This window comes from Mustela nigripes, chromosome 2 (assembly GCF_022355385.1).
Source record: "Mustela nigripes isolate SB6536 chromosome 2, MUSNIG.SB6536, whole genome shotgun sequence".
NCBI lineage: Eukaryota > Metazoa > Chordata > Mammalia > Carnivora > Mustelidae > Mustela > Mustela nigripes.
Window position 1 is genome coordinate 33994139 of NC_081558.1, and position 13281 is coordinate 34007419.

Below are 13281 nucleotides of genomic sequence, written 5' to 3' on the forward strand. Positions count from 1 at the left end.
TGAATTGGTGAAATATGAATTGATAAAAGACAAAAGATGATCTCTGTTCTTCTTTGGCATTTTTGTAAATTAAAAATTTATTTTTTGTATCTGGAATATATAAAACCCTCTGCTTTTCCATTATTGTAAAATAAATTTCTTTTTTAAAGAATTTTAATTCTAGTATAGTTAACATACAGTGTCATATTAGTTTCAGGTGTATAATACAGTGATTTGACAATTCTATACATTACTCAATGTTCATTGTGATAAGTGTACTCTTAATTCCCATCACCTATTTTACCCATTCCCCCATCCACCTCCCCTCTGGTAACCATCCATTTTCTCTCTACAGTTAAGAGTCTGTTTCTTGGTTTGTCTCTCTCTTTTCTTACTTTGTTTCTTAAATTCCACATGGACAGGAAATCATATACTCTTTAGATCCATCCAGGTTGTTGGAAATGGCAAGATTCCACTGTACAATGAATTCTTAATCTAAGAAATCTGTTGTAGGGTTCCTTGAAGAGTGTTGAAATTAGCCTAAGAGACATTAAATTCACTAAAGTGGTTTTTTATAAAACTTCCTTTGACATTGTTTTAAAAAGGATTTTTCAGAACCCAAGTTAACTCTGGATATATATATATTTTTTATTGCCTTCATGATTTACTAAAGTTAAAAAAGTGATGGGACTAACAGTGTATTAATTTTTGAGTGGCAATTGGTAATTCCTTCATGAGCTATGGACCCCTCTTGGAGTCTAAAGAAACCTATATGGCTCTCTCTCCAGGAAACTGAACGCATGGGCATTTTGCGTAGAATTTCTGGACATTTTTATTCTCTCTACTCTTATGCAAAGTAAGAACTTCTGTGCTTGAATTGCACTGGAAAATTAGCTTAAACTGCAATTTAAAATCAGTTTATACTTAATTTAAAAACAATCCTTTAACCTATTAGCCTAGGTTTAGATTTTTTTGTGTGTGGTTATGTTTTGGCTTTAGAACCTCATTATGTGCAGTACTTTTTGGATATATATATATATATATATATATATAAAACAAGTTGTGAGAGTTTCAATGTCTCAGGTTGTGAAAGTCTTCCCTTGTGACATCTCTTGCCTCTCATTATTTTAGGATTGCATATTGCTTTAAGTTTAAATTTCTCATAAATTCAATATTTGGTTTATATTTTATAGTATATTACTCAGAACAGGCAGCAAAAAGAACTTGGCCTCTTACTTCATTTCACATAGGGCCATCTTGCCTGAAAGCTGATTTACCTTGAAGGACAGGCTTTCTTCACTTTGAAAACTTTGTCTCTTAGACTTAAGAAGAATATAAAAAGTGGGCACCTGGGTAGCTCAGTGGGTTAAAACCTCTGCCTTCAGCTCAGGTCGTGATCCCAGGGTCTTGGGATCGAGCCCCACATCAGGGTCTCTGCTCAGCAGGAGGCCTGCTTCCTCCTCTCTCTCTCTGCCTACTTGTGATCTCTATCTGTCGAATAAATAAATAAATAAATAAAATCTTTTAAAAAAAGAATATAAAAAGTGATATGTAATTGGGGTAAATAATGATTATTAGATTAATTATGTAATGATACATATTTTCATATCTAGAGCATACTGTCTATTCTAATACTATCTGTAACTGACATTTAAAAATTATTGTATCGTGTGTGTGAACTCTTGGGTGCAGGAGGTGGTGTAGGTGGATGTGAGCTAGGAAACAAGTGTCTGTAACACCGGAGGTAAACAGTTCTGGGACAGTCATATTTTTATTATGTCTCTTAGGATCTCTATGGTCCCTTAGGTGATGAGGTCTAATATCAGAGGCCTTTTTATATTTCCTGTGATGCTTGGAGAATTTTCAAAAGAGAAGTGATCAGTAGTGGATATATAGAATGACTTCATAGGAGAAACATATCTTGATGTTGAGATTTGTTTGAATTTAAATTTAGTTACAGGGTCATGTGTTGAAAAGATTTTTAGAGTTCTTATGGAAATGTTGATTCTGATGCTCCAGTTATCTTACTGTACTTCTTTGTTTCTTTCTTTCTTTTCTTTTTTTAAAGATTTTATTTATTTGAGAACAAGTGAGAGTATAGCCCAGGGCAGGCAGAAGGAGAGGGAGAAGCAGACTCCCTACTGAGCAGGGAGCCTGAAGCAGGGCTTGATCCCCCGAACCTGGGAGCATGGCCTCAGCTGAAGGCAGATGCTTAACCGACTGAACCATCCAGGCGATCCTATCTTTGCACTTTCTTAAAAAATAACTTCCAAACCATTCAGTATCTATATTCTCTGTTTTCTTAATAAATGCTTGAGAAATGTATATACTGCCCTCTGATTTTAGTGACTTGTTTCAGTTTCATGGAGCATAAACTTTTGGTTTCAGATTCATACAGGTGTTGCTAAAAATAAGAGAAAGAAATGGATGAATTGTTTTAAAATTTTTAAAAAGATTTTATTTATTTGTTCGAAAGAGAGAGAGCAGGAGAGGGGAGAAGTTAGAGGGAGAAGCAGACTCCCTGCTGAGCAGGGAGCCTGATGTGGGATTTGATACTCGGACTCCAGGATCATGAACTGAGCTGAATGTAGTTACTTAACCAACTGAACCACCCAGGCGCCCCAGAAATGGGTGAGCTTAGGAGAAACAAATTTTCATGGGTAGAATAAAAAGGAGTGGAAAACAGAAACATTCATTGCTGTCAGTGGTTGGAAAGGTATAGAGACATAGAGAAAATAGGTAGTTTGGTTGGGTGGTTGTTCTGTAACATTTACTTTGATAGAAGATTGTTGCACTGCAAATAGATTCCTTAGAACCAACACATTTTGTTGGTATCTACTGTGTCCACAATGACTTTGTTTTAGCAACCCTTAAGTATATGAGAGAAACAAAAGCACACTACACTAGCAACTGTTCTCTATAGCAGCACCTTGATTAAAACTTAATGATGAATCAATAAAGCTATAATTACAACCCTCTACCTTATGTTTGTAATTTGGAATACAGTGAAATCGATCACATAAGATTTAATACATAACAACAGTAAGAGAGGCGTTCTGTGCCATTTTTATGAGGAAGTTTGCTGCACCAAATCTCTAAATCCCTACCTCAATTATTTCACAGCTCAGCTTTCATCAGACACAGGAGACGCCCTGCGAGAAGTAGAATCTGTAATTAGATCAGGAGGGTTGGGGGCAGGTTTACTCTAATGCAGCGGATGTTATAACATGACAGCAATAGTGATTTTTTTTTAAGTCTTTAAGATTTGATTTTTCCCAGGTCTTATCCTACCTTTTGCCTAAGTTCATGTTGTTTGCAGAAATAAAAGAATATTGAAATTTCTTTGCAGCCTAATGCAGCCAGTCTGAATTTAATGTGTGCCTGGGTGACCTGTGTAGATGTCCTGATACACACAAATGCTGGTTGATTATCCTTTCTGGCGGCATTCTCATTTGCAACTGAGAAAGCTAGTAAATAAATTGTTATCATGTTTTGTAGATGCTTTGCCAATAGCCTCTGCCAGTAACTCTCCAAGTGTAATCCAGAGAGCACCTAGGTTAGACTCCGTGGCCTGGGCAGTAAGTTACAAATGATGATTTTTGGAGACGGCACCAGGAATCCTGCATTTTAAACAAGATTCCTAGGTGGTTTTGGCGCTCAGTGATATTTAAGCACCACGGATTTAGAGTTATCAAACATTTAAGTATATATGTATCCCACTACTACATATCGTGACTGGGTTGGTTCAGCAGGCCCACGCTCAGGAATCTCTTAACTCCTGGGCGTAGTGGCATGAGGAGCTCCAGCCACATGCTGCTCAGAAGTGCAGTTCCTTGTGTCTTCCTCTGAATTAGATCCGTGCGGAGCTCCTGAAAGGCCTAGTTTAGTAACTGGCAGCACACTCGGACATATTGATTTGGATTTTGAGAATAAATTGAGGGTTGCACCCAGGCCTGACATTTTCTTGGGGGCCCATGCCATCCAAGACCCTTGAAAGCGAAGGCAGTTGATGTTTAGCTTATCTACCATCTGACAAGGTCATTGGACCTCCCGTGTGCTGTAGTCCATTCAGGGCTCATTGGTTATCAGTGTATGGATTAAGCACATCATTAGCACCTCTTCCCCCCCCTCCCCAATCCCCCAAACTTACACATTGAATTGGCTACTTGGGAGTTCATTCCTTGATGGTCAGGAGTGCTTGTGAGCAATAAAGCATAGTGCATATGTTAGTTACCATTGGGTTTCTCCAGGTGGGGATTTAAGCCGTCTTTGATTGTGTTGTTAATATGTTTTAAAATGTATTTATAGGGACACCCCCTCTGGCTCAGTTGGTGAACTGAGTTGGTGCAACTCTTGATCTCAGGGATGTGAGTTCAGGCCCATACTAGCTGTAGAGATTTCTTTAAAAAAAAAAAAAAATTTAAGAGGTGCCTGGGTGTTTCAGTCGGTTAAGCATCCGATTCTTGGTTTTGGCTCAGGCCATGATCTCAGGGTCATTAAATGTAGTCCTACGTCAGGCTCCTTGCTCAGCGGGGAATTTGCTTGAGAGTCTCTCCCTCTGCCCCATCCCCTTCTTGCACACACTGTCTCTCAGATAAATAAAATTTTAAAATGTGTGCAGTTGCATGACCTGTCCACGGAGATAGGGTGAGTAGAAGAGAAGACAGCTGCCCTGGAAGTGAAGGATGCTTCTTCACTGAGGAGGAAGCCTGCAGTGGTGCTGCAGTTGGAGTTGCTTATGTATGTAAAGGTGAAGGAGGCAGAAATGTACAGGTATCGCTAGGAGACTTGCTTTACAATTACAAGCTGAGACCACACTATCAGCTAGTTAACCACGTGCAAAACACGCACTTCTGATGTATTTAAGCACACGCATCATGGGGTTATGCTAAGGCAGCTTTTTGCCCTGCTCTGTTTATTTCTTAGTGTTTCTAGGAACGTTTTTTCCCTTTCTTTCTCTTTTTTTTGTTCCTTAAAAGATTTTATTTTTCAAAGTAATCTCTGCACCCAACATGGGGCTTGAATTCACAACCCTGGGATTAGGAGTCGTGTGTCTACCACCTGAGCCAGTCAGGCTCCCCTTTTTTTTTTCCTTTTCTTTTTTTGCTTCAGGCCCTAAAGTCTCTGAGGCACACAGACATTTTAACAGCTTCCTACGAACAATAAACTGTAAGAACTACAAACAAAAAATTATCTCAAGAATCTAAAAAGTAAGTCACTTTTCACTGTCCTCCTTTAAAGCCTGTCCCTTTCCTGTCTGTTCCTCACTTGGACCTCTTTGATTCCTGTTATGTAGGCCGGTTTCCTTCAGCTCCCCTGTTTCCCCTGCCATGCCTGTTGCCCTTAATTAGAAGTGTGGATTTACAGAAAAAGTCCTTATTGTGCTCTAGGCATTGAGGATAAAACGACAAGATGTGATACTGCCTTTGAGAGGCCAGCCGTTTGCAGGTGGAGAAGGATGTGCAAGGTGTACGTACACTCAGGGGTTCCAGGTATTTTAAGAAAAGTGAGTACAAGGTACAATGAGAGCCCGAGAAGAGAGGGAATGGTTGGTTTTGTCTGCATGGGTGTTGATTCAGGAAAGGCCTAAAAGAACAGCTAGTCCTCAAGCTGCCTTTTAGGGTATGATTGTTAGGTGGGTGGGTGCAGGGAGGGGCACTCGGGGGGGTACTGAGAAGTCCTGATGAGACACTTTCAAGTTCTAAATGGAGTGCGGGTGTGACTGCGCCGTCATGAAGTGAGGAGGGCGTGGGGGCTGGATGGCCTGGGCTGCTGTGGAAGGAGTTTGGCCATTACCCTTTGAAGGGCTGTGCAAAAGGGCCACATTGGTTGGGACTTTAAGGACCTCTCCTAGTAACTGTGTGGAGGTGGACGTGGTGTTGGGATGGAGGGGAGGAAACTACTACAGAAGCCCTAGGAGAGAGCGAGAGATGAGCAGAGCCTCAACTAAGACATGGTGTACACAGAGAGAAGGTGAATTTGAGGACTAAAAGGTAGAATGGGCATAAAGCTGGCAATTCGTTCAAAAGCCCTTCCAAAAGCATTCCTCTAGTGCATATTTCTTCATGGATGCCTTCGTTACTATGTTCTCTGTGTGTGTGTGTGTGTGGTACACATGCTTAAACTCTCAGAGGGATCCATGTGAGCTAAGTCCGCTAGTGCTTTCCAGCTGTCCCAGCCATCTGAGCCTGAGGAATGTGCAGAGGGGGGAAGAAGAATGGGAAGGAAGGCAGGGCTTGGAAGTCAGTCCAGGCACGGCATGACCCATGTCTGATGATGACCCTGCTTAAAGGAGAAGCATGAATGTATACAGAAATTTTTTAGGGAGGCTTTTATAAAGAAGAGTCTGTACTGCCATCCCTCCAGTGTTTTTTTTTTTTTTAAATTTACATATTTTTAAAGAGAGAAAGAGTGTAAGTGGTGGGGGGAGCATACAAAGGGACAGGGAAAGAGAGAATCTCAAGCAGACTCCCAGCAGAGCTTGATGTGACGCTCCATCCCCAAAACCTCGAGATCTTGATATGAACTGAAAACAAGAGTTGGCCGCTTACCTGACTGCCACCCAGGTACCCCACCCCCATTGCCCCAATTTCTTGATGACCTCCTTTTTAAACACTTCAGATTGTTTCCTGTTTTATAGGTTTTCTTTCCCTGGTTTGCTATGCAGCTTTGGTTCAGATGGTATTGATTGGTGATCTAGGAGAGTTTATTTCATTGACTGTCTTGTTTAGTTAGTGGTCAAGAGGGAAGGGAGGCTCTGTGTTGGCTTTTTATTTAAGAGCAGTATCAATTTTGGGAACACAAATTAAGCTCAGTTTTATAGAAATAGTGAACAAGATTTTCATGTAAGATGATGAAGTTGAAATCGTTTCAAGCCACAGGAGTGTTATTCGGTCAATTATTGCCATCACATTGTAAATGGAAAAACCAAATACTTCTCTTCAAGGGACCAAACTAGTGAAGATATGATTAGCCACTTCTGCGCAAGCCTGCACTTTGTCAGTGACAAACCTTTACTTTCTCAGTTGTTGTTTTGTTAAGATTAGGGTTCTTGGTGACATAAGGAATTATGTGCCACTATTACAAAATGGCTCTGCTTTGTAATTGTGTACTCTTCAATATTTGAATGTGTTTTCTGTGTCTATCACTGGAAATTGGGTACATTTATTATATAACTAGAGAATATATTGAGGACTTCTGTAAGGAGGTAGTATATGGCTCATAGGTGTCAAGTAATACAGATCAGGGTCGAAACTCTGATTTGTCACATAGCCTATTTACTGTGTGTCAGTAGGTCATTTCCTTAACCTCACTGAACTGCTCTTTTCCTTATCTTAAAAAAAAAATGGCTAATACTACCCCACGCACAGCTCTTCTAAGAATGAAGTGACACATCACTTACAAAGTACGCGGCCTAGCATCTGATCTGTAAAGTGTCCAGTAAACGTTGGTTCCAGTCCATGCCAAGGAAAGTACAATATTTGGCACAGTTGGAAAGTTTTATAGTTTTGGGAGGAAATCAGTTCAGAAGATGAAGAAATTAAAATACAAAGAGTTTCAGTGACTCATTGAAGGTTTCCCAGTTGCTGTGGACAGTAAAACATCACTGTAGAATGAGGAATTAGAGAGCTGCTTCTCTGTGTACTTCCAGGAGCACCTTCATCTTTTACTTTCAATGGAGTGTTTTTAAAATAGCAGAAGTGGTGCAAAACTAGAGACGAGATGTGTATTACTCGGGTAATATTGTGAACTCTGATCACTATAGGGTTTTTCTTCTATTTTTAAAAGTTTTTTTTTTTTTTTTTAAAGATTTTTATTTATTTATTTGACACAGATCACAAGTAGGCAGAGAGGCAGGCGGGGTGGGGGGTGGGAAGCAGGCTCCCTGCAGAGTAGAGAGCCCAGTGCGGGGCTCGATTCCAGGACCCTGGGACCATGACCAGAGCTGAAGGCAGAGGCTTTAACCCACTGAGCCACCCAGGTGCCCCTATTTTTAAAAGATTTTTTAAAGTAATCTTTACACCCAACACATGGCTCAAACTGATACCCCCAAGATCAAGAGTTGTCTGCTGCACGGACCGAGCTAGCCAGCTGCCCCATTGTGAGTTTCTTAAAATAAGAAAAGGTCAGAGTTCTAAGGTGTGCCATTGATTACTGTGGTAGACAAAATAATGGTCCCCTAAATATGTCCTAGACCCTAAAACCTGTGAACATGCTACCTAAGCATGGTGAGAAGAACTTCACAGATCAGATAAAGTTCAGGATCTTGGGTTGGGAAGATCTTCCTGGATTATCTAGGTGAGCCCAATGTAATTATAAATGTCCTTATAAGAGGAATGCCGAAAGTGTCGGGGAGAGAGGTTTTAAGATACTGTACTCCATCCTGAAAAGGGAGAAAGGGACACAAACCACAGAATGCAGGTAGCCCCTAAAAACGAGGAAATAGATGCTCCTTTGGAGCCTCCAGAAAGGACAGCACCTGGCTGGCGGTTGAATTTTAGCTCAGTAAGACCTGTTTTGGAATTCTGACCTCCACAACTCTAAGAGTAAATTTGTGTTATTTTAAGTTTCTGAATGTGTGGTAATTCGTCAGAACAACAATAGGAAACTAATACTATTAGCATTAAATGCCAGTTTCCTCCACTGTGAGATTTTATGTGGGTCACAGTCTGTGCATCTGTCTGTGAGGCCTTTGTCACCTCCTGTGAAATCATGGCTAATTTCTGTTATGGAAAGGAACAAAATTGAAAAAGCCATTTCAGGCTTAAGTCTTGTGTAAAATTGTATGAACAGCCTTCAGAAACAAAACCTCAAAAGATGATGTCATTATTTTTGTTGAGAAAACTATTAACTTTCTGTCCAGAATGGAGATAATCAAGGACAGTAGTTTTATCAGACAAGAGAAGACTAATAGCTACAAAAATTAAATTTTTTTTTCCTAATGCCTACTGACTATTTATGTAAGTGGAAAGAGTCTTATAAGTAAGAAAGGTATGATGAACTTATTATGTTCCCCTATCCATGGATAAAATTTAAACCCTAAAGATGGTAAATTAGGAGTTAGAAATTGCTGTTAGGGTATTTTATCACCTGCTGTGATTCCATTTGTAACCAGGAGATGGCAGAATTGACACACAGATGAACTGTTCAGTTACGGGGTTTTGGTTTTAAATGATGGAATTATTAATTTGGAAACCTGCTTCCCACGGTTTTGAGAATTACACAAAGAATGTGCAATAAAAAATAAGTAAGTAAATTATGCACTTGAAAAATTTTCAGGGTGTCATGAGGTTTCTCTCCCTCATATTAATTTGCCACACTGGAGTTTACTCTGCGAAGTCAAAAGCAGCTTTTGCTTTGTGATTAAATTTTGGCTGTATTCACCTTATTTAGGTTTCTCTGTTGCACTTACTATAGATTTGCATGTCAGAACTTGAAGAATTTGCCAATACTAAACTTTTCAACTTTAAGTTTATTAGGTATATATAAATATGATAGCTCTTTGATGAGAAATAATTCTGGAGATGATAATCAAAAGATATGGCTTTCACCCTTGCCTCCTAACCCAAGTAGTACTCTGATCTTCAATAACTTCTATCTCAGACTGGTATGTATTTAAACAGGCTGACAATTGGCTTCTAATTATCAGAGGCGTATTAATAGGCTGTTGACTAGATTTCCCAGAGAAAAATAAGAATCAGGTCAGTTATTGTGAGCTGTGCTGGCATATTTGGGGAAAGGATATAATGTTAATGGAAAGCACTATCGGTGATGCCCAGTGACCTTGAAGAGCATTTCAAGAGTGAGAGGACAGGGGTGCCTGGGTGGCTCGATTGGTTAAGCATCTGCCTTCAGCTCACGTCATGATCTCAGGGTCCCAGGATTGAGCCCCATGTTGGGTTCCCTGCTCAGTGGGGTGTCTGCTTCTCCCATGCTATGTGTGTGTTTCCTCCCTCGAATGAATAAATAAAATCTTTAAGAAGTCAGAAGTGATAGTGTGACAAGCTGACAGTAAGCTGTGTGGCATGGAAAGTGGCTATGGCAGTGAAAGGTCCAGAGACTGAGCAGCATCTCTCTCTCTTTCTCCTCTGCTGTCATTTCCAAATGGGAAGCTGAAGTTCGTAGTAGTTTTTCTCCTTTTCACACACTTAGTCTTATGACTGATAGTTCTGGATCTTGGTGTTTAATAAATACTAAAAGGAGACATTCAGCTCTCCATTACAAAAATAAATGAATAAACATGTCAGGTAAGTTTTTATTTATATCAGGGAAAGAAAAATCTTGATAGCAGCTTCATTCTGATTTTTAATCTAATTATCATGTTTTTGGTATGTTTAATTCTAATGAAGCCAGTATTGCATTTTAATGTTGATAAAAGATGGGAACATGTATTTTCTTTATGTAAAACCTTAGTCATTTTGTCTATGGATAGAACTTTGACATACAAAAGACTCTTGGGTTTAATGAAAATGCCACCATTCCTGTGTCATGGATTCAGTATTGAACCCTAGATTTGTGAGGAAAGAATGCTCTGAAGAATGGATTTACTGAGAGACCCGCAGATGGCATTATTTCCTTTCCTGGAATCATAGTCCCGTAACATGTTTTTGTTCTTGTGCAGTGAAATACCCTATTGTGGCTCACATTCAAATCCAAGAAAGATCAGAGTTAATAGAAAACCAAATCGAAGGCAGCAGAGTTACTGGAGGAAGTAGAGAGTGGCCTCTGTTCTCTCGAAATCACCATGCTGCGCAAGTCGAGAGACCGTGCTGGCTGCTTTGTACCTCTTCAGTTAGCGAGATTGCTTTTCATCCCAGAACCTTTGCGAAGTCTTTGTTTTGCTTCTGTATTTTTAAGAGATAAAACCATAATGTAAGAACATGAGGGGTTATGAAGCATGAAGTTCCATAAATATTTATGCCAAGCTACACGAGTAGACATTTCCTATTTTCTTGACATATTGGGGTCATTCTTCACTCTTGACCTCTTGAATTGAAAAATACAAGGAGTTAGTGAACCTTTTTCTTTCTTTTACTCTTTCCTTTTTTATTTATTTTCATTTCTTTAATGAATGTTAGATGTTGGGAGCTATCCTTTTAGATTCATGTAAGTTTTAATAAACTTTATTTTCTGTCCTGGTTTATAAGTATGGATTTAAAAGTTTATACACTTACAAGAGTAACATGATTTATACCCAGTTTCAGGCCTTAGTGGTAAGGTGTATAGTGTGTGTGTGTGTGTGTGTGTGTGTGTTCGCACGCACATGCACATGCAGTTATCTCTAAATTAAAAATAAATATTTGTCAAGACTATTAAGTAGAATTGTATTGAAAAGCACATTTTATTTTATGATTTTGGAAGATTTTTTTTATTAGAGAAAACATGATTTGGAGGAGGGTCAGAGGAAGAGGGAGAAGTGGGGAGCTCCGTTTGGGGCTCCATCCCAGGGCCCCGAGATCATGACCTGAGCTTCATGAAGGTAGATGCTCAACTGACTGAGCCACCCAGGCACACCCACCAAAATATTTTAAATTAGCCCTTTCATTTTATTTTCTCCCTCAGTTAAGATCTTTGGTCCAGGGGTGCCTGGGTGGCTCAGTGGGTTAAAGCCTCTGCCTTCGGTTCAGTCATGATCCCAGGGTCCTGGGATTGAGCCCCAACATCGGGCTCTCTGCTCAGCAGGGAGCCTGCTTCCTCCTCTCTCTCTGCCTGCTTCTGTGCCTACTTGTGATCTCTGTCTGTCAAATAAATAAATAAAATCTTAAAAAAAAAAAGATCTTTGATCCAGAGTAGGTATATTTACCTTTTGATATTATGTTAAAGAAAGTTACCAAGTTGTAATACCTATTGGTTTTAGAGAATTTAGAAATGCCGGGAGGCGGAAAAGTTGGAGAAATGTTACCTGTAATCTCAGTTTGTTTTTTCAAGTCTATGTAACTATATATGTAGGTAATCTAATGTTCAGTACAAAGATAAAAATATTTTTAAAATTCTGGAGGAGAGCTTGTGCGGCTCAGTTGGTTAAGCAGTAGACTCTTGATTTCAGCTCAGGTCATTCTTTCAGCTTGGGTCATGTGGGATTGAGCCCTGTGTCGGGCTTTGCGTTCAGCACAAAATCTTCTTGGGATTCTCTCTCTCCCTCTGCCACTCCCAACACCCCCCCAAGTAAATCAATGAACCTTTAAAAAAAAAAAAAATTGTAGAATATTGGCTGATGACCACTCAGGTGTTGAGTATGGACCAGCCAGGATTCTAGTCAGTTGGAATCCTAGAGCAGGGCTCAGGAGCACCTGGAGTTTCTCCTCAGTTGTTGTGTGCAGTAGTCAGTGGGGTGGCGGGTGAGGGTCAGGTTGCTGAGGTGGGGAGCTAGTTGAGGTTGGGGTGGGTGGGGAGATGGAAGATGAGATGTACCCAGCTGATGAGCAGCTTTGCCCCTGTTGATGTGTGCCTTACTGACAATAGAGCAAAAGCCCTTTTGGCTTATTCTTTCAGTTTTCATGTGAGCCTATTTTCATGTGAGTACTTGATGCTGTTCTAGGCATTGGGGGTTCAGAGCACGTAAATGTGTTTCTTGCCCTTGAGGGGGTTATAGAGAGATGGGCTTGAAACAACATGGCAGGAGGTGTGAGGATTGATATAGAACAAGGGAGGGGAGGTTCTGGGCTGACAAAATAATGCATGTCCATTAAGGGTCTAAGGTTTTTAGGCTGAAAAAATACCCTTGACATCTTGCACTGAACCTGTACATTATCCCCTTTTAACCCTAGTTTTTAAAATTTTCATAGAAATTTCTTCTTTTTTAGGATGTAATTAAATTATGTATTTTAGGTTGCCTGCCTGATACGAGTTCCTTCTGAAGTTGTTAAGCAGAGGGCACAGGTATCTGCTTCTTCAAGAACGTTTCACATTTTCTCTAACATCTTATATACAGAGGTGAGATGTGTTTTTAAACTTTTTTCCTTTTTGAGAAAGATTTTATAGTAGCTATTAGGAACATTGTGATTTTTATCCCAGGAGTCTTAGAAGAGACCATAAAGCTAAATTTAATGCTGGATCACAGTATTTTTTTATGCTAAGATTCTCTTTGCCTTTTCTTTGTTTTCAAATTTTAATTTTAAATTTCCCCCCAAATTTCTGAATAACACATACCAAGTATCACTACTATGTATGTGTCCTACATTGTAATTGTCCTGTAGTAGTTTCAGAATCAGACATGAAATCGTAAAAATGTGAAGTGAATAAAGATATATTAAAATGTTACTACAGAACTTGAGGACCCATGGAAGAGAAGTGTAGTAATGG

The 13281-nt window shown here is 39.7% G+C and overlaps 1 protein-coding gene across 2 annotated transcripts in view; it reads left to right on the forward strand.

Annotated features, from left to right (window-relative positions):
* The window catches only part of SLC25A26 (solute carrier family 25 member 26), a 123507-nt gene that overhangs the window by 21094 nt on the left and 89132 nt on the right, over positions 1-13281 (forward strand). The window contains exon 4 of one of the 2 annotated variants that reach the window (XM_059390126.1): positions 12808-12912. The exons of the other annotated variant lie outside the window; for it this stretch is intronic. Within the exon in view, the coding sequence (XP_059246109.1) occupies positions 12808-12912 (105 nt within the window). The remainder of the gene's footprint in view (positions 1-12807; positions 12913-13281) is intronic. 2 annotated transcript variants of the gene reach the window in all.